Raw genomic sequence first — 24,666 nt, 5'->3', positions numbered from 1 at the left:
CACCCAGTGCTCATCACAATAAGTGCCCTCCTTAATACGCATCACATATTTCAAGCATCCCATCCCCCTGGCCCACCTCCTCTCCAGGAACACTCAGTTTGTTCTCATAGTTGAAAGTCCACTTTATGGTTTGCCTCTCTCTCTCTTTTTCTTGACTAGTTCAAAATTGCCTCAAAGATAAATACAAAGAATACATTATGAGAATATTTCTCAAAACATAGCATCACTAGGGTAAGCATACAGCATTGCAAAGTGACCATTTGAAGGTAACATAGATTGGAAAATATAAATTGTGATGAATTTCTTTAAATTAGTCATAGCAGACGAACTTCAGTGTAATGAAAATCATATTAGATTAAGAGTGAGAATTCTTGAGTTCTTGTTCCATCTCTGCCATTGGATGTCAGTGCGACCATGCGAAAGTCAGTTTATTTAGGCTCTCATTTCTTTACTGGGGGAGGGGGCACTCTAAATATTCTTCATTCTTTAAAAGTGTGTATATATATATACATACGTGTGTGTGTGTGTTCATATACATATGTGAATGGATAAGGAAATGGTATATATATCACTTCGTTATTTTTTATAGATTTTATTTATTTATTAATGAGACACACACACACACACACACACAAAGAGAGAGAGAGAGGCAGAGACATAGAAGAAGCAGGTGCCATGCAGTAAGTCTGATGTGAGACACAATCCTGGGACTTTGGGATCATGCCCTGAACCAAAGGCAGATGCTCAACTGCTGAGCCACCCAGGCATCCCATATATCACTTCATTATCCATTCATCAGTCTATGGACACTTGGGCTGTTTCCATAATTTGGCTATTGTAGATAATGCTGCTATAAACATCTGCATGGGGGTGCCTGAGTGTCTCAGTCACTTTAGCATCTGACTCTTGGTTTCCACTCAGGTCATAATCTCAGGGTCATTGGATTGAGCCCTGTGTTGGGCTCTGTTCTCAGCACAGAGTCTGCTTGTCCCTCTCCCTCTGCTCCTCCCTCCACACTCTCTCTCTCTCTCTCTTTATTCCTCTCTCTCTCTCTCAAATAAATGGATAAAGTATTTTTAAAAAAGAAATGTAAGGGATCCCTGGGTGGCGCAGCGGTTTGGCGCCTGCCTTTGGCCCAGGGCGCGATCCTGGAGATCCGGGATCGAATCCCACGTCGGGCTCCCGGTGCATGGAGCCTGCTTCTCCCTCTGCCTATGTCTCTGCCTCTCTCTCTCTCTCTCTCTCTCTGTGTGACTATCATAAATTAAAAAAAAAAAAATAAATGTAAAAAAACATCCACGTGCATGTCTCTTTTTGGATTAATACTTTGGTAGTTTTGGGGTAAATACTTAGTAGTACAATTGCTGGATCAAAGAATAGTTCTACTTTCCACTTTTTGAGGAACCTCCAAATTGTTTTCCAGAGTGGCTAAACCACCTTGCATTCCCACAACAGTGTAAGAGGGCTCCCCTTTCTTCATATCCTCACCAACATCTGTTGTTTCTTGTGTTGTTTATTTTAGCCATTCTGACAAATGTGAGGTGATATTTCATTGTAGTTTTGATTCGTATTTCCTGGATGATGAGTACTGTTAAATGAGCATTTTTGTATTCTTCAATTAAATACCCATAACTGCCATTGCTGAATTGTAAGGTAGTTTTATTTTTTATATTTTTGAGGAATAATGCATATTCCATCCTTCTATAGTTACTGCACCATTTACATTCTCATCAACAGTGCAGGAGCATTCACTTTTGCTCCATATCTTCTCCAATAATTGTTATTTCATATTTTTTTGATAAGAATCATTCTAACTGGTGTGAAATGCTAATTTATTGCAATTTTTATTTCCATTTTCCTAATAATTAGTAATGCTGAACATCTTTTCAAGTACCTGTTGGTTATCTGTATGTACTCTTTGGGAGAATATTTAGTCAGATACTCTGCCAGTTTTTAAATTATTTTCATCATTGTGGCTGAGTTTAATGAATTCTTTATATATTGTAGTTAGTAGCCCTTTGTCAGATAAATAATTTGCAAAAATCTTCTCCCATTCAGTATGTTGGCTTTTTGTTTTAATGATGATTTCTCTTACTGCACAGAAGCTTTTTAGTTTGATGTATTCCCATTTGCATATTTTTGCCTTTGTTTCACTTGTATATGGAGTCCAATCCAAAAAAAAAATAACACTAAAACCAATGTAAATGAGCTTACCACCTGTTTTCCTTTAGGTATTTCATAGTGTCAGGGATCACATTCAATTATCTAATCCACTTTGAGTAAACTTTTGTGTACAGAGTAAGTTAGTGGTCTAATGTCATTCTTTTGCATCTAGTTGTCCAGCTTTCCCTGTGTCATTTATTGAAGAAAATGTCCTTTCTCTATTGTATGTTCTTGGCTCCTTAGTCACAAATTAATTGTCTATGTACTGGGTTTAATACTGAGCTCTCAGTTATGTTCTCTTGATCTGTGTCTCTGTCTTTATACCAATACCATACTGTTTCAATTTTTATAACTTTGTAGCTTGGCTTGAAATTAACAAGTGTGATACCTCCAGCTTTGTTTATCTTTCTCAAGATTGTTTTGGCTATTAAGGGTCCTTTGTGGGCTCACACAAATTTTAGGATTATTTGTTCTAGTTCTGTGAAAAATGACTTTGGAATTTTTATAGGGATTGCATTAAATCAGATTCCTTTGGGTACTATGAATATCTTGACAATATTAATTTTGCAATCTATTAATATAGGTGTATTTCCAATTTTTATAAGTTTTTGTTTTAATTACAGTTAACATACAGTATTATATTAGTTCCAGTGTATAATATTGTGATTCAACACTTCCATACTTCACCCTGTACTCATCATGACCAATCCACTTTTATCCCCATAATCTATTTAACCCCCTCACACACACTTGTCCTCTGGTAACCTTCAGTTTGTTCTCCATAGTTAAGAGTCTGTTTCTTGGTTTTCTCTCTTTTTGCCCTTTGCTCATTTGTTTTCTTCCATAAATTCCATACAAGAGTTAAATCATGAGGTGCCTGGGTGGCTCAGTCAGTTGACCAACTCTTGACTTCAGCTCAGGTCATGATCTCCGGGTTGTGAGATTGAGCCACACATCAGGCTTCTTGCTAGTCTTTGAACCTACTTAAGATGCCCTTTCCCTTTCCCACTTCCTCTCCTCTACCCACTGTCTGTCTCTTTCTCTCTCTCTTTCTCTTTCTCTCTCTAAAAAGAAAAACAGTGAAATTGTAAGGTATTTATCTTTCTTTGAATCACTTCACTTACCATTATATTCTCTAGATCTATTCATGTGATTGTAAATGACAAGATTGCAGTTTTTTTCATGGCTGAGTAATATTACATTGGGTGTGTGTGTGTGTGTGTGTGTGCACATGCGCATGCCACTTATTTATCCATTCGTTAATCAAAGGACACTTGGGCTGCTTCCATATCTTGGCTATTGTATATAATGCTATTTTAAGCATAGATGTGCATGTATCCTATTGAATTCGTGTATTTGTATTCTTTTGGCAAATAGTCATGCAACTGCTGTATCATAAGGTTGTTCTATTTTTATTTTATTTTATTTTATTTTATTATTTTATTTTATTTTATTTTATTTTATTTATTTTATTTTATTATTATTTTATTTTAGAGATTGTGGGGAAGGGCAAAGGAAGAGAGAGAGAGAGAAACTCTTAAGAAGGCTCTATACCCAGCATGGAGCCAGACATGTGGTTCAATCTCACAACCTTGAGATCATGACCTGAGTTGAAATCAAGAGTTGGACACTTAACCGACTAAGACACTGAGGCACCCCAAGTAGTTCTAGTTTTAACTTTTTGAGGACAGTCCATACTCTTTTCCATTGTGACTGCATCAGTTTGCATTCCCACCAACAGTGCAGGAGGGTTCTTTTTTCTCCACATCCTCACCACACTTGTTCTTTCTTGTGTTATTGATTTTAGCTATTCTGACAGATGTGGGGTGATATCTCATTGTAGTTTTGTTTTGCATTGCCCTGATCATAAGTGATGATGGGAATCTTTTTGTAAGCTATTGGACATCTGTATGTCTTCTTTAGAAAAATGTCTGTTCATGTCTTCTGCTCACTTTTTAATTGGATTATTTTTGCAATGTTGAGTTTTATCAGTTCTTTATATTTTTGGATACTAACCATTTATTGCATATGTTACTTGCAAATATCTTCTCCCATTCCATAGGTTGTCTTTTAGGTTTTTTTATTGTTTCCTTCACTATGCAGAAGTTTTTTATTTTGATGTAGTCCCAATAGTTTATTTTTGTTTTTAATAACTTTGCCTCAGGGGGCCTATTGAGAAAGTAGTTGGTATGGACAATGTCAGAAAAGATATGGACTGTGCTTTTTTCTAGGATTTTTATGGGTTCAGGTCTCACATTTAAGTCTTTAATCCACTTCAATTTATTTTTACGTGTGATATAAGAAAGTGGTCCAGTTTCATTGTTTTGCATGTTGTTCTCCAGTTTTCTCAACACCATTCATTGAAGTGACTTTTTCCCATTGGATATTATTTCCTCCTTTTTCAAAGACTAATTGAACATATAATTTTGGACTTATTTCTGCATTTTCTATTCTGTTCTAATGATCTATGGTCTATTTTGTGCCAGTTCCATGCTATTTTATTTACTACAGCTTTGTAATAAACTTGAAGTCCAGAATTGGGATGCCTCAAGCTTTACTGTTCTTTTGAAGATTGCTTTGGCTATTCTGGGTCTTTTGTGGTCTCCTATAAATTGTAGGATTGTTTGTTCCAGTTCTGTGAATAAAGCTGTTCATATTTTGATAGGTGTTGCATTAAACCTGTAGATTTCTTTGGAGAGTATAGGCATTTTAACAATACTTGTTCTTCTAATCCATGAGAAAGAAGTGTCTTTCCATTTTTTGAGTCATTCTTGAATTTCTTTCATCAATGCTTTATAATTTTCAGAGTATAGATCTTTTACTTCTTTGGTTATTTTTATCCCTAGGTATCTTATTCTTGGTGCAATTATAAATGAGATTGTTTTCTTAATTTCTCTTTCTGCTGCTTCATTATTGATATATAGAAACCAATAGATTTCTGTATATTGATTTTGTATACTGAGTTTAGTGAATTCATTTATAAATTCATTTTTTTTCATGGAGTCTTTGGGTTTTCTATATATACTATCATGTCATCTGCAAGTAGTGGATGTTTTACTCCTACTAATATAGATATCTTTTATTTCTTTTTGTTGTCTGATGCTGCGGCTAGGACTTTCAGTACTATGTTGAATAAAGTAGCAAAAATGGTCATCCTTGTCTTATTCCTGACTTTAGAGGAAGAGCCTGCAGATAATCTCTATTAAGAATAATATTAACTGAGCAGCCCTGATGGCTCAGCGGTTTAGTGCCACCTTCAGCTCAGGGCCTGATCCTGGAGACCCAGGATCAAGTCCCACATCCGGCTCCCTGCATGGAGCTTGCTTCTCCTTCTGCCTGTGTCTCTGACTCTCTCTCTCTCTCTCGTCTCTCATGAATAAATGAATAGAATCTTAAAAAAAAAGAATGTTATTAGCTGTGGAATTTTCATATAAGGCCTTTATTATGTTGAGGTATGTTCCCTCTAAACCTATTTAGTTGAGGGTTTTTATTGTTAATGGTTGTTATACTTTGTCAAATGCTTTTTCTGCCTCTATTGAAATGGTCATATGGTTCTTATTTTTTCTGTTACCGATGGGATGTATCATGTTGATTGATTTCTGCACACGTGCAATCCAGATATAAACCCCATTTGACTGCACACTTGAAATCCAGGAATAAATCACACCTGAATGTGGTGAATGATTAGTTTATGTATCATTGGATTTAGTTAGTATTTTGTTCAGGATTGTTGCATCTTTTTCATCAGGGACAGTGGCCTATAGTTCTCTTTTGTAGTGTTGCCTTTATCTGATTTTTGTATCAAGATAATGCCAGCCTCATAGAAACAGTTTGGAGGTTTTCCTTCCATTTCTATTTTTTAGAATACTTTGTGAAGTATAGGTGTTAACTCTTATTTAAATGTTTGGTAGAAATCACCTGTGAAGATGTGTGGTCTGAGACTTTGTTTTTTGGGGATTATTATTTGTTTTTGTTTTTGATTACCAAATCAATTTCTTTGCTGGTAATCAGTCTACGATTTTTTTCTGTTTCAGTTTTGGTAGGTTATATGATTTTAGGAATTTATCCTTTTCTTCTAGGTTGTCCATTTTGTTGTTATCTAGTTTCTCATAATATTTTCCTATGGGGTTTTATTTCTATGGTGTTAGTTGTTATTTCTCCTCTCTCATTGTATTTTTCTTTATTTCAGTCCTTTAAATTTTTTTCTTTAGAAGTCTGGCTAGAGGTTTATCAATTTTGTTGACTTTTTCAAATAATCATCTTCTCATTCATTGATCTGTTGTATTGGCTTTTTAAATTTCCATTTCATTTTTTTTCTGTTCTAATCTTTATTTTCTTCCTTTTGCTGATTTTATGTATTATTTGCTGTTCATTTTCTATCTCTTTTAAATGCAATGTTAGGTTGTTTACTTAAGATATTTCTTAGTTCTTGAGGTAAGTCTTGTTATAAGCTTTCCTCTTAGTACCACTTGTGCTCCATCCCAAAGGTTTTGAACCATTGTTTTTTCAATTTTATTTACTTCCATGGACTATTTTACTTATTTTATTTCTTGGTGGACCCATTCATTGTTTTGTAGCATGTTATTTAATTTCCATATATTTGTGTTCTTTCCAGATTTTTTTGTGTGGTTGATTTCAACTTTCATACCATTGTGGTCAGAAAGGATGCATGGTATTACTTCAATCTTTTTAATTTGCTGGTGTGTGTTTTATGGCCTAATAACTCACCTATTCTGCAGAATGTTCCATGTGCATTTGAAAATAATGTGAATCCTTCTGTTTTATGATGGAGTACTCTGTTAATATATCTATTAAAGCTATCTGTTACAGTGTGTCATTCAAAGTTATTGGCTCCTTGTATATTTTCTTTATAGATGATCTGTTCATTTATGTAAGTGAGATGTTGGTGTCCCATACTATTATTGTATTATTAGCAATTGCTACCTTTATGGTGTTATTTACTGTTTGTATATTTGGGTGTCCCCATATGGCATGAATAAATATTTACAATTGTTATTTCTTCTTGATGGATTGTCCCCTTTATTATTATATAGTGTCTTTCCTTGTATTTTGTTACAGTCTTTGTTTTAAAGTCTATCTTGTATGATGTAAGTACTGGTACTTTGGCTTTATTTGGACATCCATTTTCTTTTTTTTAACACATTTTAGTTAAATTCCATTTGCCAATATATAACACCCAGTGCTCATCCCATCAAGTGCCCTCCTTCATACCCGTCACCCAGTTACCCTACCCCCAACCTCCCTCCCCTTCTGCAACCCTTTGTTTGTTTCCCAGAGTTAGGAGTCTCTCATGATTTGTCTCCCTTTCTAATTTTTTCCCACTCAGTTTACCTCCTTTCCCTTATACTTCCTTTCACTATTTCTTATATTCCACATATGAGTGAAACCATATGATAATTGTTTTTCTCCAATTGACTTACTTCACTCAGCACAATACCCTCCAGTTCCATCCACTTTGAAGCAAATGGTAGGTATTCATCCTTCCTGATGGCTGAGTAATATTTCATTATATATATATATATATATATATATATATATACATATATATATCACATCTTTTTTCTCTTTTTAATTTTTTGTATATATTTTTTAAAGATTTTATTTATTTATTCATGAGAGACACAGACAGAGGGAGAAGCAGGCTCCACGCAGGGAGCCCGATGTGGGATGCGATCCTGGGACTCCAGGATCACTCCCTGAGCTGAAGGCAGGTGCTAAATGCTGAGCCACCCAAGATCCCCTTTTTTGTATATTTTTTTTTACTGGAGTTCGATGTGCTAACATATAGTATAACCCCCAGTGCTCATCCCATCAAGTGACCCTCTCAGTGCACGTCAGCCAGTCACCCGATCCCCTTGCCCAATTCCCCTTCTATTACTCCCTGTTCATTTCCCAGAGTTAGGAGTCTCTCATGCTTTGTCACCCTCTCTGATTTTACCATATCTTCTTTATTCATTCCTCTGTCGAAGGACATTGTGGCTCCTTCTGCAGTTTGGCTATTGTGAGCATTGCTGCTATGAACATTGATGTGCAGGTGTCCTGTCATTTCACTACATCAGTATAGTTGGGGTGAATAGCCAGTAGTGCAGTTGTAGGGTCATAGAGTAGCTCTATTGTTATCTTCTTGAGGAACCTCCACATTGTTTTCCAGAGTGGCTGCACAAGTGTATATTCCCAACAGTGCAAAAGGGTTCCCCTTTCTCCACATCCTTGCCAACATTTGTTGTTTCCTGTCTTGTTAATTTTAGCCATTCTCACCAGTGTAAAGTAGTATCTCATTGTGGTTTTGATTTGTATTTCCCTGATTGATGTCTATTTTCATGATAAATGTTTCTTCATTCCCTCATTTTCACTCTGTAGGTGTCTTTAAGTCTAACAAAGATCTTATAAGCAGCATATACTATACTTGGGTCTTTTTGTGTGTGTGTATGTGTGTTTATTCTATTCTTCCAGCATATGCCTTTTGCTTGGAGAATTTAGTCAATTTGCATTTAGTGTAATTATTGATAAATATGTATTTGCTCTCTTTTATTACATGTTTTACAGATGTTTTTGATGATTTTCTCTGACACTTTTCCTGTCTTAACCTTTCCTGTTTTGTTAAATTTCTTTAGTGATATGTTTGGATTTTATTCTCTTTATTATTTTCTTATTTATTAATGGTTTTTAATATATGATTGCCATTAAATATTTATATAATCTCTTCTGCATATAATAGTCTATATTAAGTTGATTTTTTTTAAGTTTGAGCCCATTCTTTTCTCCTCTGTTACCCATACTTTAGGATTGTGTTTTCATATTTTTAATCCTTGTATTTTTTTCACTGATTATTTTATGGAAATATTCATTTCCCCTGCTTTTATGTTTCCTACTTTTACACTCTAACTTTTGGTTTCCCCTTTCCACTAAAAAATAATCTTTAGTATTTTTTTGCAGAGATGGTTTAGTGGTTATGAACTCCTTTCCCTTTTGTTTGTCTCAGAATCTCTTTGTCTCTCCTTCTATTCTGAATGATAGCCTTGCTGGATCGAGTATTCTTCGCTACAGGTTTTCCATATTCAGCACTAGATAGATAGATAAATAGATGATAGATAGATAGATAGATAGATAGATAGATAGATAGATAGATAATAGATAGACAGATGACAGATAATTTCATGTAACTTCTAGATTGCAAAGTTTCTGGTGAAAATAAGATATTCTTTTGTGGGTTCCCTTTTATATAACTGTCTTCTTTTGTATGACTGCTTTTCATATTTTTCTATATCTCTATATTTTGCATTACATTAATTATAATATATCTTGCTGTGGATCTGCTTTTGTTACTTTTTGGCAGGGATTCTCTGTTTCTCATAGATCTAGATATCTGTTTCCTTACCCAGAGTAGCAATGTTTTAATCTATTATCTCTTCAAATAAATTTTCTACCCCTTTTTCTCTCTCTTCTGCTGGGACTACTATAGTATGAATGTTACTATGTTTGATGGAGTTGCTGAGTTCCCTCAGTCCATTCTCCTGTTGCACTTGAAGAGAAGGATTGAAATGACAACCTTCTGAAGAGCACTTGAACACACAGTGAGGAAGTTATTTGTTTATTTCTTTTTTTTTTTACAGTATGTCCTACTTATTTTATTTTATTTTTTTAATAATAAATTTATTTTTTTATTGGTGTTCAATTTGCCAACATACAGAATAACACCCAGTGCTCATCCCATCAAGAGGCAACACCCTTTTTGATCTCTTCTTAACCATTATCTCTTCCTTTATTTCACTGGGTGTAGGCTAAGGTCCACAGATTTCATTGTTAAGAATCTGATTGTAGCCAACATTTTGGTCCTGTTCTCATTTGGAATACACAATGCAATGCCATTTTGGGGGTTATATCATATCCTCAGTGATTTTGGATGCAATTTTTTTCTCTATATTCGTGGGGTTGGCAGGGGAGTGTCCATTGGCACTGTCCGCCTCTTGAGTGTCTTCCAGGTCATCATCATCAGCCCCAGGAACTCCAGGTGGGCAGTGCTTAAAGGGAAAGCTTTCAAGTGCATTGTCCCTTCCATAGTCCTGTTCTGGGTCCTGCAGATACTTGTAAATATTGTGATTCCTATGTTTTTGTTTTGTTTTTAATAATAAATTTATTTTTATTGGTGTTCAATTTACCAACATACAGAATAACACCCAGTGTTTATCCCGTCAAGTGCCCCCCTCAGTGCCATCACCCATTCACCCCCACCCCCTGCCCTCCTCCCCTTCCACCACCCCTAGTTCGTTTCCCAGAGTTAGGAGTCATTTGGGGAATATAAATAATAGTGAAAGGGAATATAAGGGAAGGGAGAAGAAATGTGTGGGAAATATCAGAAAGGGAGACAGAATATTTGTTTATTTCAGAGCATGTTCCAGAGAAGCAGCATTCACAGAGAGACTCCTACTGGAACAAAGGAATGTCAGGTGCCATTTCCCTCCCCTGCATCTCAGTATAAGCACAACACCACCTGCAGGAATTACACTGGGTTTGAGGCAAGGGTGACTGGGAAGGGTGTTTCCAATAAAGTATGTCAGGGCAAGGCTTGATATAAGCAAGTTAGATAGCAGTGTTGGTGATGTGTTGGTTTCTGTAGGTGATTTTATGCTTATACTAAATTGCAACCCCTATGCCTCTGGGATCTCCCTGAGTGAAGACGGCTGACCTTTGGATCTCCAGGTTTTAAGCCCCCCCCACCCCGGTTGCCAGAAGTCGTGAGATTCAGCCCCTCTGGCTTTACAAGCCAGTTCCTATGAGAATTCATTTTCTTCATGCACACCCAGAATTTTGTGTCTCACTCTTCTCCAGGACCATGGTTCCCTTCTCACTATGGAGTCCATGGTCTCTTTCTCTCATACTGTGTCTCTACACATCCTACTTTCTTCAATATAGCCTCTTCTCTCCCTTTAGTTGTGGAATTTGTTCTGTAAGTCTTCAGGTCAATTTCTATGGCATTCAGGATCATTTGATAGTTATCTTATTGTATTTGTGGAATGAGGCAGGCCTAGGGTCTCCCTACTCTGCTGTCATCTTCTCTCTCTCAGAATATCTTTCCATATATTAAATCCATCTTCGAGTTCTTTCAGCACTGTTTTATAGTCTTTAGTGTACAAGTCTTTTACTTCCTTGATTAAATATATATCTAAATATTTTATTTTTGATGCAATTTTAAAATTATTTTTTAAATTTCTTTCTGATTATTTGATAAACATGCAGAAACACCACAGATTTCTGCATCTTGGTTTTCTCTCCTGACACTTTGCTGAGTTCATGTGTTAGCCATTTTTTTAGATGGAATATTTTGGGTTTTCTATATAAAGTATATAACTGTCAGTATTTGTCATCTGTAAATTTTGACAGTTTTACTTCCTTTCCATTTTGGATACATTTTTATTTATTTTTCCCACCTAATTGTTCTAGCTAGGACTTCTAAAACTATGTTGAATAAAAATAGGAGGTGTGGACATTCTTGTCTTTTTCATGAGCTTTGAAGAAAATTTTTCAGCTTTTCATCATTGAGTATGATATTAGCTGTAGGTTTGTCATATATGGCCTGAATTATATTTAAGTACATTCCCTCCATACCCTCTTTGTTTTATTATAAATGAATACGAATTCTGTCAAATTATTTTTCTCCATCTGCAATCATATATAATCATTTAATCATATAATTTATATTCTTCATTTTATTAATGTAATGTATCGCATTGATTGATTCGCAGACATTGAACCATTCTTGCATCCTTGGAATTAATCCCACTTGATATTGGTGTATCACCCTTTTTAAGGTATTGTTGAATTTGATTTGCTAATATTTTGTTAAGTATTTTAGCAGGTATATTTACCTGGGACACTGACATGTAATTTTCTTTCTTTGGTGTGTCTTTGTCTAATTTTTGTTTTAAGGTAATGCTGGGCTTGTAAAATGACTTTGAAAGTGTTTTTAATTTTTTGGAAGATTTTGAGGATAGTTATTAAATATTCTTTCAATGTTTGTTGAGTTAAGCAGTAAAGCCATCGGGTCCTGGACTTCTATGTGTTGGGAGGTTTTTTGGTTATTGATTCAATCTCCTAACTAGTAATCTGTCTATTCAGAATTTCTAATTCCTCATGGTTGAGTCTTGAAAAATTGTACATTTCTAGGAATTTCTCTGTTTCTTTCAGGTTGTCCAAATTGTTGGTGTACATTAGTAATAGTCTCTTATGATCCTTTGTACTTCTGTGATACCTGTTGTAACTTCTTTCATTTCAGATTTCTTTTTATTTGAGCCATCTATCTTCTTTTTCTTGGTGAGTATAGCTAAGGGTCTATTATTCTTTTTATCTTTGAAAAGAAGCAGCTTTTAATTTCATTAATCTCTTCTGTTTTCTTTTTAGTCTTTATTTCATTTTTTTTCCACTTTGATCTTATTATTTCCTTTCTTCTACTGAATTTGAGGTTTTTTATTACTCCTTTCTAGCTTATTTAGGTATAGAGTTAGATGGTTTATTTGAGATATTTCTAGTTTCTTGAGGTAGGGCTGTATTGCTAGGAAGTTCCCTCAGGCAACACTTTTGCTGTATCACATATATTTTGGTACGACATATTTCTGTTTTTATTTCTTTCTCGGTATTTTTCAAATTTCTTCATTGATTGCTTCAGTGACCCATTAGTTGTTCAGAAGCATGTTGTTTAATCTCCACATTTTTGTGGTTTTTCCAAATGTTTCTTGCCATTTCTTTCTAGTTTCATACCATATTGGTCAGAGAATGTGTTTGATACAATTTCAGTCTCCCCGAATTTATTAAGACTTGTTTAGTGGCTTAATATGTCATTTATAATGGAGAATATTCTATGTACACTTGCAAAGAATGTGTATTTATTGCTGTTGGATGCAACATTCTCTATATATTAAGTCCATCTGGTTCGGGACACCTGGGTGGCTTAGCGGTTGAGCATCTGCCTTCGGCCTAGGGCCTGATCCTGGGATCCGGGATTAAGTCCCACATCGGGCTCCCTGTGAGGAGCCTGCTTCTCCTTCTGCCTGTGTCTCTGCCTCTCTCTCTGTGTGTCTCTCATGAATAAATAAAATCTTAAAAAAAGTCCATCTGGTTCAATGTGTCATTTAAGAATGATGTTTCCTTATTAATTCTTTCTTTGGATGATCTCTCCATTAATATAAGTGAGAAGTTAAAATTTTCTATTATTATTGCATTGCTGTAATTTTTTTCCTTTTAGGTCTATTAGTATTTGTTTTATGTACTTTCGTGTTCCTACGTTTTATGTATATGTATATGTATATGTATATGTATATGTATATGTATATGTAAATGTTGGGTCCTTTTATTGGATTGACTTCTTTATCATTATGTGTTTTTCTTTGTCTATTATTACAGTCTTTGTTTAAAATCTATTTTGTCTGCTGACTATAGATATGCCAGCTTTGTTTTTATTGTTTTATTTCATTTACATGGAATATATTTATCCATTCCTTCACTTTCAATCTGTGTTGTCCTTATTTCTGAAGTGTGTCTCTCATGGGCAGCATATATATGGGTTTTGTTCTTTTATCCATTCAACCCTTCAAAGTCATCTAATTGAAGATTTTAGCTTAAGAAAATTACTAAATTAATATTGATGTTGCCCTTTGTAACTCAAAGAAGACTCTGATTTGAAGGGTCTCAGATTTGTTTATCTTAGTAGCTTGTTAAAATGTAGCTACCTTGGCTCTATCCTTTGAAAGTTAAGATTTGTTCCATCTGGAAATTTTCATTTTTAATATGCATTCCAGTTAGTGCAGAGACCACATTTTGAGAAACACTGCTTAAGAAAAAGGGAAAATAAAAACAAATAGCTTTCTATTGTGTGTAAAGAACAAGATACTGAGAGATACGAGCTGTATAAGAACAAACTAACAGTTTTTAACAGATGGTAAGAGCAAGGAAGTGGATAGTGGCTAAAGTACTTGTTAATTATCAGTGCAGATTTTAATAGCCTCTGAGGTCACCAATACCAATTGATGTTCCTTTGTCTCCAGGATATGAAAGATCAAAACGTAGGATATCAGAGAAAAGGCAACGTGACTGGGCATTACTTATTGGTAATGTGAGAGGGAGTAATATACTCCTTGCTGTCTCTTGGTAATTAAAAGAGTACTACTCAGAGTAACAAGATGCACTATCTGTTGAAGAGGAAATGGGCTTCAGAACTCCGCAAAGACATTTAGACTGAGGCAAATGGAAGAACTTACTGGCAAACTGCCAATGCCCACAGTAACTGCATTGTGTGTCCAAACATAGTTACTTCCTCCTCTTTATGAAGTTGGCTTATGAAGGAATCATAAGAGTTATCAAATATAAGAGAAATTGGAAGCCTAATTGAATGTAGTATCCAAGCAGAACACACCTCTTTAAAATAAAAATTATGATTAAATTTTCAGTAGGACAGAACTGGTAAATTCCCTAAGAGGATTAGCCAGGAAAGACTTTCTAAAGTATTTGTGTACTGTGTTGTAGTCAGCTCTTTACCTAGTTGCAGTTGCCAGACAGGTTTTCTGGAAAGATTATAAAGTATTTGACTTTGAAGATTTTTAAAAGTGAAAAAGGACACCTGATATATGCTGTGTCTTGATAAAAATCAGGAAGAAATTATTTTGCTCTCTTGCATTCAATATTTGTGATTACTTATGAATTATAGTGGAACAAACATTTGCCTCCCACACACATGTACACACCTTATTCAGTCCCACATCATTTGCAGTCACTTGAAGCACTAGATCTGCCTTTTTTTGGCTTACTAAAGTATAAACCTAACTAGAACTCTAAAATAAAATTGGCTTTTGGGTAAGTAGTTGCCTATGACCTATGACTGGATGGTTGCTGGGCAGAGTTTCACATCCCAAAATATAGTCTTTACTTGCCCCTAATATGGCTTGAAGACCACCATTAAAAATTAGGTCATTTGATGATCTAATATTTTTAATGGTTCACTTTCTTTTTTTAAAAAAGATTTTATTTATTTGAGAGAGAGAAGTAGAGAGAAATCAAGCACAAGTGAAGGGCAGAGGGAAAGGGAGAAACAGGCTCCCCACTGAGCAGGGAGCCCAAGGTGAAGAGCTTGATCCCAGGACTCTGGGATCATGACCTGAGCTGAAGGCAGACACTTAATGGACTGAGCCACCTAGGCACCCCAGTCGTTCACTTTCTTTATTAAAATACAAAAACAAATTTTGATGGGTAAAAGTCTAGCACCTTCATAGATAATAGTAACTTGTTCAGAAGAAGTCCCAGTAAAATAACACAAAAAGTTATCCCTGATATTCATTTGAATCACGTCTTTCCTGGAAAAGCAACCAAAGGCAAAATATTGCTGGAAAATACTCTTGAACCATATCATGAGTGAAATTTAGTAAAGCTTCAGGTTTGGATGAACATAAATATCTGTAAATGAAGATAATAACTTCCCATGAGGACTCCATATGAAATAGTTTCTGACGTGTAGATTGCTGGGGATCAGGCCAGATTTAGGCCATTAGTTTCATGTTTTTCTCTTCTTTTTTTCTTCGCAAAAGGAAGTATGTAAAATTAAGGAAGATTAGTCTCCTGATAGCAAAAAATAATTTGATCAAAGATGCTGACATGATTCTTTAAATAAATACCTCATTCAAACTGGAGTCTCTTTCTGTGTCTGAGATGATATGGATTTCTTTCCTAAGAAAGGAAAATCTCAGAAAATAGTGTCATGTTCTGAAGAAAAATGCCTCCTTTATTTTTTTGTCTCCATCACTCTTTAAAAACTGAGGAGTTTATATTCATTCTAAAGCATGGGTTTTAACTAGTTTCTTTTTTCCCATGAAGGAAAGCTTTTTCAGTCACTCCAAGCAACTTTTCCTACTAGAAAATAATGCTATTTAAACAAAGGGAAATCATCATCAACATTCCCAGAGGAAGCCAGAGGAATTGTAAAGTATATATTCTATTCAGAAGCATTTTGAGGTTACAGGCTAGGATATACATATGAAAATGCACTAAAATGTGCCCACTGACAGAATGACAAATAGGAAGATTATAGACTTTGGGAGGGTAGTCATAGATTTGATTTCACTTCACTTAAGGAAAAATGTTCTTAATATTTTAGTTTACCTTCATTTGTCCTATAGAGTATGCTGTAGATTGCCTACAAACACACTTTTTAAATACTGTATGGCAATTATCATTCTGCCTCACTAGAAAATAAGGTCCATGAAGACTGAAATCATGTGCCCTTTTCCACTCTATCCTCATATCAAGAGCAGTGCCTGGCAAATGGTAGATGTTGAATAAATATTTGTTGAATAAATATTGGATGAATCCATCACATTCCAAACATATCTCTGGGTGCTCCAGGGGATATAAAGGTGTCTAAACCCCAGCCTCTGACTTCAAAGAATTTCTGGCCTTGCTATGGTAGGGTGGAATAAGCAGGAAAACAGAGGCATAAAAAGGACACAGACAGAAATTAATAACTAAAAAACAGATTAGGCCATTTAAAAATATTTATTTATTTATTTATTTATTTATTTATTTATTTATTTATTTGAAACAGAGAGGTAGAGAGAGGAGGGGCAGAGGGAGAGGGAGAGAGAAACCCAAGCAGACTCTGCACTGAGCATGGATCCTCACATGGGGCTTGATCTGACAACCTTGAGATCAGACCTGAGGTGAAACCAAGAGTCCGAAGCTTAACCGACTGTGCCACTCAAGCACCCCAGAGATGTAGGCTATTGTAAATAACTTTGATCTTTCTTCTAAGTAAGAGGAGCAAAAACCATTAGATTTTTTTTATCAAAGAGATGACATAATCTGACAAGATAAGACATATTTTTGAACAAATATTAATTTTCATAGATTGAATTTTGAGGTGATAACTCAAGAGTTCTTATATAAAGTTGGAAAGAGAGCTACAGCGTAAAAGAAATATAAATTTAAGAGTCATTGCCCACAAGGAAAAATGGATGTTCAATGGAGGTTGACTGGATGTATAGTTGTATAAACTTCTAAACTAATGTCTATTCAGTGACATTAGAAGACCATGACTGCTGTATAGTTAAAAGAAGGTTGAAAACCAAGGGCTTTTGATTGTTTGATCTGCCACCTTATTTTGCCTGCCACCTATGCAAAATCACTACCTGTGTAAATATTATAAAGATGTATTTCAGTTTTAGAACTAAACAACCTCTAATTTTAATCACTTTCAATATCTATGTTATGTTATTCTTTACAGCTGTGCTTCCTTGTATATTATAATGTCATCTATCTACTTTGTCCTTACCCAAGATATAATTCATCAGGTCTTTTAGTTAAAATGAGCACCATATCTTTTTTTTAAATTTTTATTTATTTATTCATGAGAGAGAGAGGCAGAGACACAGGCAGAAGAAGAAGCAGGCTCTATGCAGGGAGCCCGATGTGGGACTCGATCCTGGGACTCCAGGATCACACCCTGGGCTGAAGGCAGGCGCTCAACCACTGAGCTACCCAGGGATCCCGAGCACCATATCTTTGAAAAAAATGTGCTATTTTTCTTATTAAGCAATTGAGTCAAAAAAATTTAACAAAACAATTCTTTCAATGGCAGGAAGCACTTTAAAGCACACTTTAAAGCACAATGGATTTGATAATATAAAGCAGGATGTTACATAATTCTTATTCCATTTTTGTTCTTCCCACATGTCTTTAAAGTCAGTTAAATCTTCCTGAATTGCAGCAGCCTTAAGGCAACTATTCAAGTCCTTAAGCTAAAATTTGTTCACCACAGAACAAAACTCATGGGTCCAGCTGAATCAATTACCTTGGGATTTTGATTCTCTCTACTGGTACTATGGTCTGTTAACCAGGATATTTAAGAGATGACTAAATGACCCATGTTAATGCAGTATTTAAAGAGAGGCTGGTTGCTCACTTATTTTCAGACATCTGAGAAGGATTCTGACCAAGTTAGTAGCCTCTATAATGATGGTTCAAGGAGGAATGCTCAGTTGACTATATCTGAATCATGTGGAAAGGTTTTAAAAAATACAAATTTGGGGCTTATATACTGAATCAGAATCTCTGGAGGAGATACCAGGAAAGCTATAGAAAGTTGTTTTTTTTTAAACTCCATCAGATGAGTCTGACAATCAATGTGGTTTGTGAATCAGGATCTAAATCAGAGCCTCTCAAATGTAAATATGCATAAAAATCACATGTCGCTTTTGTTAAACTGCAGACTGTTTCAACAGGTCCTGGGTGGGGCCTGAGAGTCCTCAGCATTTCTAAAAAGCTCTTAAAGTTGGTTCAAGACACAGACTACATTACCTTTCAGGTTACTTCTAGCTATACTTTCCTGTGATTCTAAAGTGATTTACATAAACTGGTTTGTCACCCTCACTTACATCAGAATTTTCCATTCAAATGAATAGATTTTTGTACACATAGGCTTTTTATTTTTTTGCAAAAGTGCCAGACAATAATTTGTTTATTTGTTTTTTCACTTGCAGCTCTGCCTTTGCTTCCCATTTTTTAGCTTTCAACACCTAACTGAAAAAGTCTCAGAAAGCTGATGTATCCAAGTTAATCACCTCTGAAGAACTGCGGACTCACTGAGTACTAAACAAAACCTTCCTTCTATGTGAGCCAAAAGTCAGAAAAAAAAAAAAAACTGTTGTCAAACACCTGTAAAGAGATGCCTATCATCATATGGAAATTCGAAGAGCTTCTGTGTGGCACATTCATAATCCAAATGGGAGAGAATCAACTGTCATGATGTCCCAGAAGGCCTTATAACAGTAAACAAGAGGGAAAAGTTATAATAGCTTGTTAATCGGTGCTTGCACATTAGACTTGAGTGTGATTACTATAAAAAAAATCCAAGGCAAATATGCAAATACTTCTTTGAAAGTCTTCCAAATTATGTAAAGGCTCAGACCAATGAAGTAAGAAAGAGGTTATTTTATTCTCACTCTCTACAACCCATTGATAAAAAGTCTTTAGAAAGAGGAGCAGTTGATCGTGAATTACTGTTTTGATCCACCATTTAGCAAAGATAGTTGTTCTGGAAAGAAACATGCCTATTAATGTCACGTGTACTGGGCCAGATGGGGACAAGACAGATTTTCGATATTTTATCTATGCAGTGACATATACTGTAATTCTTGTGCCAGGTCTCATAGGCAATATATTAGCATTATGGGTATTTTATGGCTATATGAAAGAAACCAAACGGGCTGTGATATTCATGATAAACTTAGCCATTGCTGACTTACTACAAGTTCTCTCCCTGCCACTGAGGATCTTTTACTACTTAAATCATGACTGGCCATTTGGGCCTGGCCTTTGCATGTTCTGTTTCTACCTGAAGTATGTCAACATGTATGCAAGCATCTACTTCTTGGTCTGCATAAGCGTGAGACGGTTTTTGTTTCTTATATACCCCTTTCGCTTCCATGATTGCAAACAGAAATATGACCTATATATCAGCATTGCTGGCTGGTTGATCATCTGCCTTGCCTGTCTTCTCTTTCCTCTCCTCAGAACCAGTGATGACACCGCAGGTAATAGAACCAAATGTTTTGTGGATCTTCCTACCAGGAATGTCAATTTGGCCCAGTATATTGCCATGATGACCATTGGCGAATTGATTGGGTTTGTCACTCCTCTTCTGATTGTCCTATATTGTACCTGGAAGACAGTTTTATCACTGCATGATAAATATCCTGTGGCCCAAGACCTTGGGGAGAAAAAGAAAGCCTTGAAGATGATTCTAACCTGTGCAGGAGTATTCCTAATTTGCTTTGCACCTTATCACTTCAGTTTTCCTTTGGATTTCCTGGTCAAGTCCAACAAAATTCAAAGCTGCCTAACCAGAAGGGTGATTCTAATATTTCATTCAGTTGCTCTCTGTCTTGCTAGTATGAATTCCTGTCTTGACCCAGTCATATACTACTTCACCACTAATGAGTTCAGAAGACGACTTTCAAGACAAGATAGCATCCAACTCCATGCAAAATCCTTTGTAAGCAACCATACCACTGAATTATGCTAAATTAAAACAAAACCTGAATGTTATCTGAAATGCAAGTATATCAGAAGGTATTTGTAATATCACAAGCCACTGGAAAGTAATCACAGGGAGCACTGACGACTTTTCAGTTATGCTCTATTTTACCTATATGAGGAAGCTGTTTAAAGCACTGTATTCCACCATCACATGTTGACATGTCCATGTAATAATTTGTTATCAAGTCAGGAATTAAACTGTAAAACTTCAGTGGCATTCTATATATATGTACTCAGAGTCATCAGTTTTATGTGAACCTAAGACACAGGAGACTATCAGCTTGGGCTCATCATAAGCACTTAGTTTTGCTGCAATGGACACTGAGTCTCTGTATTTAGAGGCAATGTAGTTTGTCTTTTTATACTAGTAGCCACAGTTTATATTCAAACATCATATTTTGATTGTATTTTAAGTAGGATGGACAATATATTATTCTGTGAAAAGAAAGTGGTATAAACATGGGACCATTTTTATCTCCCATGTGTGATTATAATCCAGGATTTGAAGACTCAAATAACTATTTCCTTCATTTAACTGTCAATATGAAACATCATCTATCACACCTGTTCATAAAATGAAAATCTGAACTCAGGCCTCTGTTATATTTAAAGTAATAACAAGAAATACATTCACATACAGTAACCTCTATGGCCTGTATAAGATGTCATACTGAATCCACCCAAGCCAAATAGTTCACCAAAGAACATACAATGTGACCCAAATTGTCTCTATAGGTCCAGGAGACAGCAGATAAGTGATAATCACAGTTCCAGTACTCTTAAACTATTTCCAAAGAATATGTAATGAAATATATGGACCTGAATAATACAAAGAGTTTTTACCATGCTCCTAGAGTAACATTGACTATCTCTGACAGGTTACTGCACTTTTTGAGCCTATGAAAGAAGCAGTGCACTAATTAATTACTAAGCTTAGGCCAGAGAAAAAAGATGAAGAGATGGGTACACCTTTTAAAAGCCTCACCATTCTGTATTTATTTCTTTAATTTAAGTGGCAACTGTCAAGTCACCTTCATGGACTGAAGGCAGCTAGGCATGTGGACCATTGAAATTTGTGGACCTTCAGAAATTTTTCTGGTCCAGCTTTACCCGAGTCATACCATTGTGAGTCATGCACAGCCTACCTCCTAGCAGCTATGGAAGGAAATTCTTTCACATTTTGGGAGAAAAAAAACTGCAAAAGATTAATTTTGGCAGCATTGGACTCCCCTTACAGTTATTTATCTGCTACCTGTAGCAGTATACTAGTACTAGTTTGGTACTAGTATGCAAGTAGCAGACCCAAGATATGATTCATAATTAAATATGAGATCTAAAATATTACTGTACTTTGAAACATGTTTTTGCAAAATGCTCTAATTTAAAACAATGATCTACATAAAATCTGTGTGCTATATAATAAAGATACATGCTACTTCTCATCTGGAGGAATGTGGAAATCAACAAAGGTTCCAACATATTTTTATAGACAAGGAGTTGTTTTAGCCACACAGTTATGATACTAATATGAATGGGGGGAATGATAAAACCAAAATCAATTCTAATATCTTAGAGAAATGGAAATTTTTCTAATGTTTTCTCTAGAAAAGTATTGATTTTGCTTGTCCTTTGTTATTAAAATATCTTACTAGAAAACAGACTTTGTGCTGCTAACAAGTGTATTTATCTCCTTATAATTCATTGTAAGATACATATTTTGATGTGTTATATGAATTCTAAATGAGTGTTATATTGTGTTTTAAAAAGAGTAACTGTAACCATTTCTGGTCTGTTTGATTTAACAGTGCTTTGTGTTTGAATATAATTTAGCATTGTAATGGGATCACAAGTAATAATTTTGTGGGTTCTTATAATGGAAGAGTCTTGTCCATATTATATTTGTTTACTATTTTTTCAGATTAGCCTGGATTATACTTTTTAGGATCATTTTGGGATACCAGAGATTTAATTTTATTAATGTATTATTATTTTAAGAATGTCTATTTTCATTTTTAAAAGGGAGAGGAAATATTTCTAGAACATTAATGAATTTCTTAGAGGAATGGTTAAAGGAGTTAGTGATCACTTATTAGGTGGCCCAGAAGCCCTTGCAGATCACTTATGACATTAGAGGAGATGACAAGTGTCCTATATTCTTATGCTGCTTAGCTAGGACCACCACTTCTCCCCAGGTCTACCCATCTAGGTTTGTATTGTGTTGTAACTTATTTACCCCTCTTCCCCATCAATATGCTTTTCCTTTTGTCCTATTTCTTTGTTCTTTTAGGGAGTAATCTGATCAATCTATTCACACTAAGGTGCTATGACGAATGTTAGCTTAATATTAACTTGCTCAGGGCTATCTGAATTCAAGTTTTAGGGATAAACGAAAAATCAAAGTGTTAATCCCTTACTTTTATTTTATTTTAAAAAGTATTTTATTTATTTATTCATGAGAGACACACAGAGAAAGGTAGAGAGAGAGTCAGAGGGTGAAGCAGGCTCCCGCCAGGGAGCCTAACACAGGGCTTGATCCCAGGACCCCAGGGTCATGACCTGAGCCAAAAGCAGACACTCAACCACTGAGCCAACCAGGTGCCCCTTCCTTACTTTTAATGGAAGGGAGAAAGACACTGAAGAAAACTGGAGGGGAAGATTTTTTTAAGAAAGTGGATTTTACAGTAGTGTCTTTTTTTTTTAAATAAAAAGTGTTACATTTTAATATTCCTGTATAATCAAAAAATGGAATTTAAAATCTTCATATGAAAAATATTATAGTCCCTGATATTTTACCTGTGATGCCATCGAACATTGAAAGATTATGGAAGTGGGCACCTGGGTGGCTCTGTCGGTTGGGCGCTGACTCTTTTTTTTTTAATAATAAATTTATTTTTTATTGGTGTTCAATTTGCCAACATACAGAATAACATCCAGTGCTCATCCCATCAAGTTCCCACCTCAGTGCCCGCCACCCAGTCACCCCTACCCCCTGCCTTCCTCCCCTTCCACCACCCCTAGTTGTTTCCCAGAGTTAGGAGTCTTCCATGTTCTGTCTCCCTTTCTGATATGTCTTTTAAATTACATATAGTAATTGATCACCTACTTTGCTTACCATAATTCTAGGAGATATATCATCTATCTATCTAACATCATCTATCTATCTAACAATATATCAGCTTCTCAGATCTCTCTTGTTTCTTTTTGACTTTTCCCCTTCCAACTCTGGACCTTATTCCCAGGAGAAAAACATCAATTTTAGGAGTAGGAGGGATGTGCTACTGCAGCTGCCATTTGGACATCAGTTTCCTCTCTGAGCTTCTCTTTTCCTTGGAAAATCTCCTTTTTGCATCTCCCATTTGTCACTCTCTGGGTTCAATGAAATCAGGGTGCAAAATGTGAATATCATCAACTATGGTAATATACAATTCAAGATAAATAAATTCACATTTCCTATATAAAGTTATTTTCAGTTCTGATTCCAAAATATACACATAATTATTCCAAAAAACAGAGATTTTTGAATAAAAGGGAAAGGAGAAAAAATGAGTGGGAAATATCAGAAAAGGAGACAAAACATGAGAGACTCCTAACTCTGGGAAACAAAGTAGGGGTGGTAGAAAAGGAGGTGGGTGGGGGATGGGGGTGACTGGGTGACAGGCACTGAGGGGGGCACTTGCACTTGATGGGATGAGCATTCTATAAGTTGGCAAATTAAACACCAATAAAAAATAAATTTATAAAAAAAAGATTTTGAATATGGAGTGATTTCCATGTTTTTATTTTCATTATTATTAATTATTATTATTTATTATTGTTGTGGTTATTATTATATTCAAATGTTTTATATGTTTTCATTGTCACTCAGGTAAGCAGCTAATTCTATTAATCTGTAATTCCATAAAAAAAGGAACCATCTGGGATCCCTGGGTGGCGCAGCGGTTTAGCGCCTGCCTTTGGCTCAGGGCATGATCCTGGAGACCGGAGATCGAATCCCACATCGGGCTCCTGGTGCATGGAGCCTGCTTCTCCCTCTGCCTGTGTCTCTGCCTCTCTCTATCTGTGTGTGTGTGTGTGTGTGTGTGACTATCGTAAATAAATTAAAAAAATTTTAAAAAAAGGAACCATCTGCCCTAGGAACAACAGAGCAACCTACCTTGATCTGAAAGACTACATAAGTGGAACATTTGTGCAACTTCATTTTTGTATCATTTTTCTATTTTTACTTCCAAGACACTGTGAACATATTGCATTTGGAATTTATTTACATCTGTAACTTATAATTTACATTTTAATAGTAAAGATAGTCTCTGTAATTACGTTTTCTGCCTCCCAAAGCCAAGGTATATTCAATGACTTTTTCAGAACATGATACACTTGAGGATTTTTTACAGTATCCTCACACATATA

General features: G+C 35.4%; 1 protein-coding gene across 2 annotated transcripts in view; it reads left to right on the top strand.

Annotated features, from left to right (window-relative positions):
- Positions 1–23,850, top strand: part of GPR174 (G protein-coupled receptor 174) — a 63,393-nt gene extending 39,543 nt beyond the window's left edge. The window contains exons 3-4 of one of the 2 annotated variants that reach the window (XM_077888207.1): positions 11,928–11,993; positions 18,702–23,850. In XM_077888207.1, the coding sequence (XP_077744333.1) occupies positions 19,268–20,245 (978 nt within the window). In that variant the 5' untranslated portion in view covers positions 11,928–11,993; positions 18,702–19,267 and the 3' untranslated portion in view covers positions 20,246–23,850. The remainder of the gene's footprint in view (positions 1–11,927; positions 11,994–18,701) is intronic. The other variant, XM_077888206.1, reaches the window with a different exon arrangement.
- Positions 23,851–24,666: the final 816 nt, after the last annotated feature.

Source organism: Canis aureus, chromosome X, assembly GCF_053574225.1.
Source record: "Canis aureus isolate CA01 chromosome X, VMU_Caureus_v.1.0, whole genome shotgun sequence".
Classification (NCBI taxonomy): Eukaryota; Metazoa; Chordata; class Mammalia; order Carnivora; family Canidae; genus Canis; species Canis aureus.
This window is presented reverse-complemented; position numbering and strand designations above follow the sequence as displayed.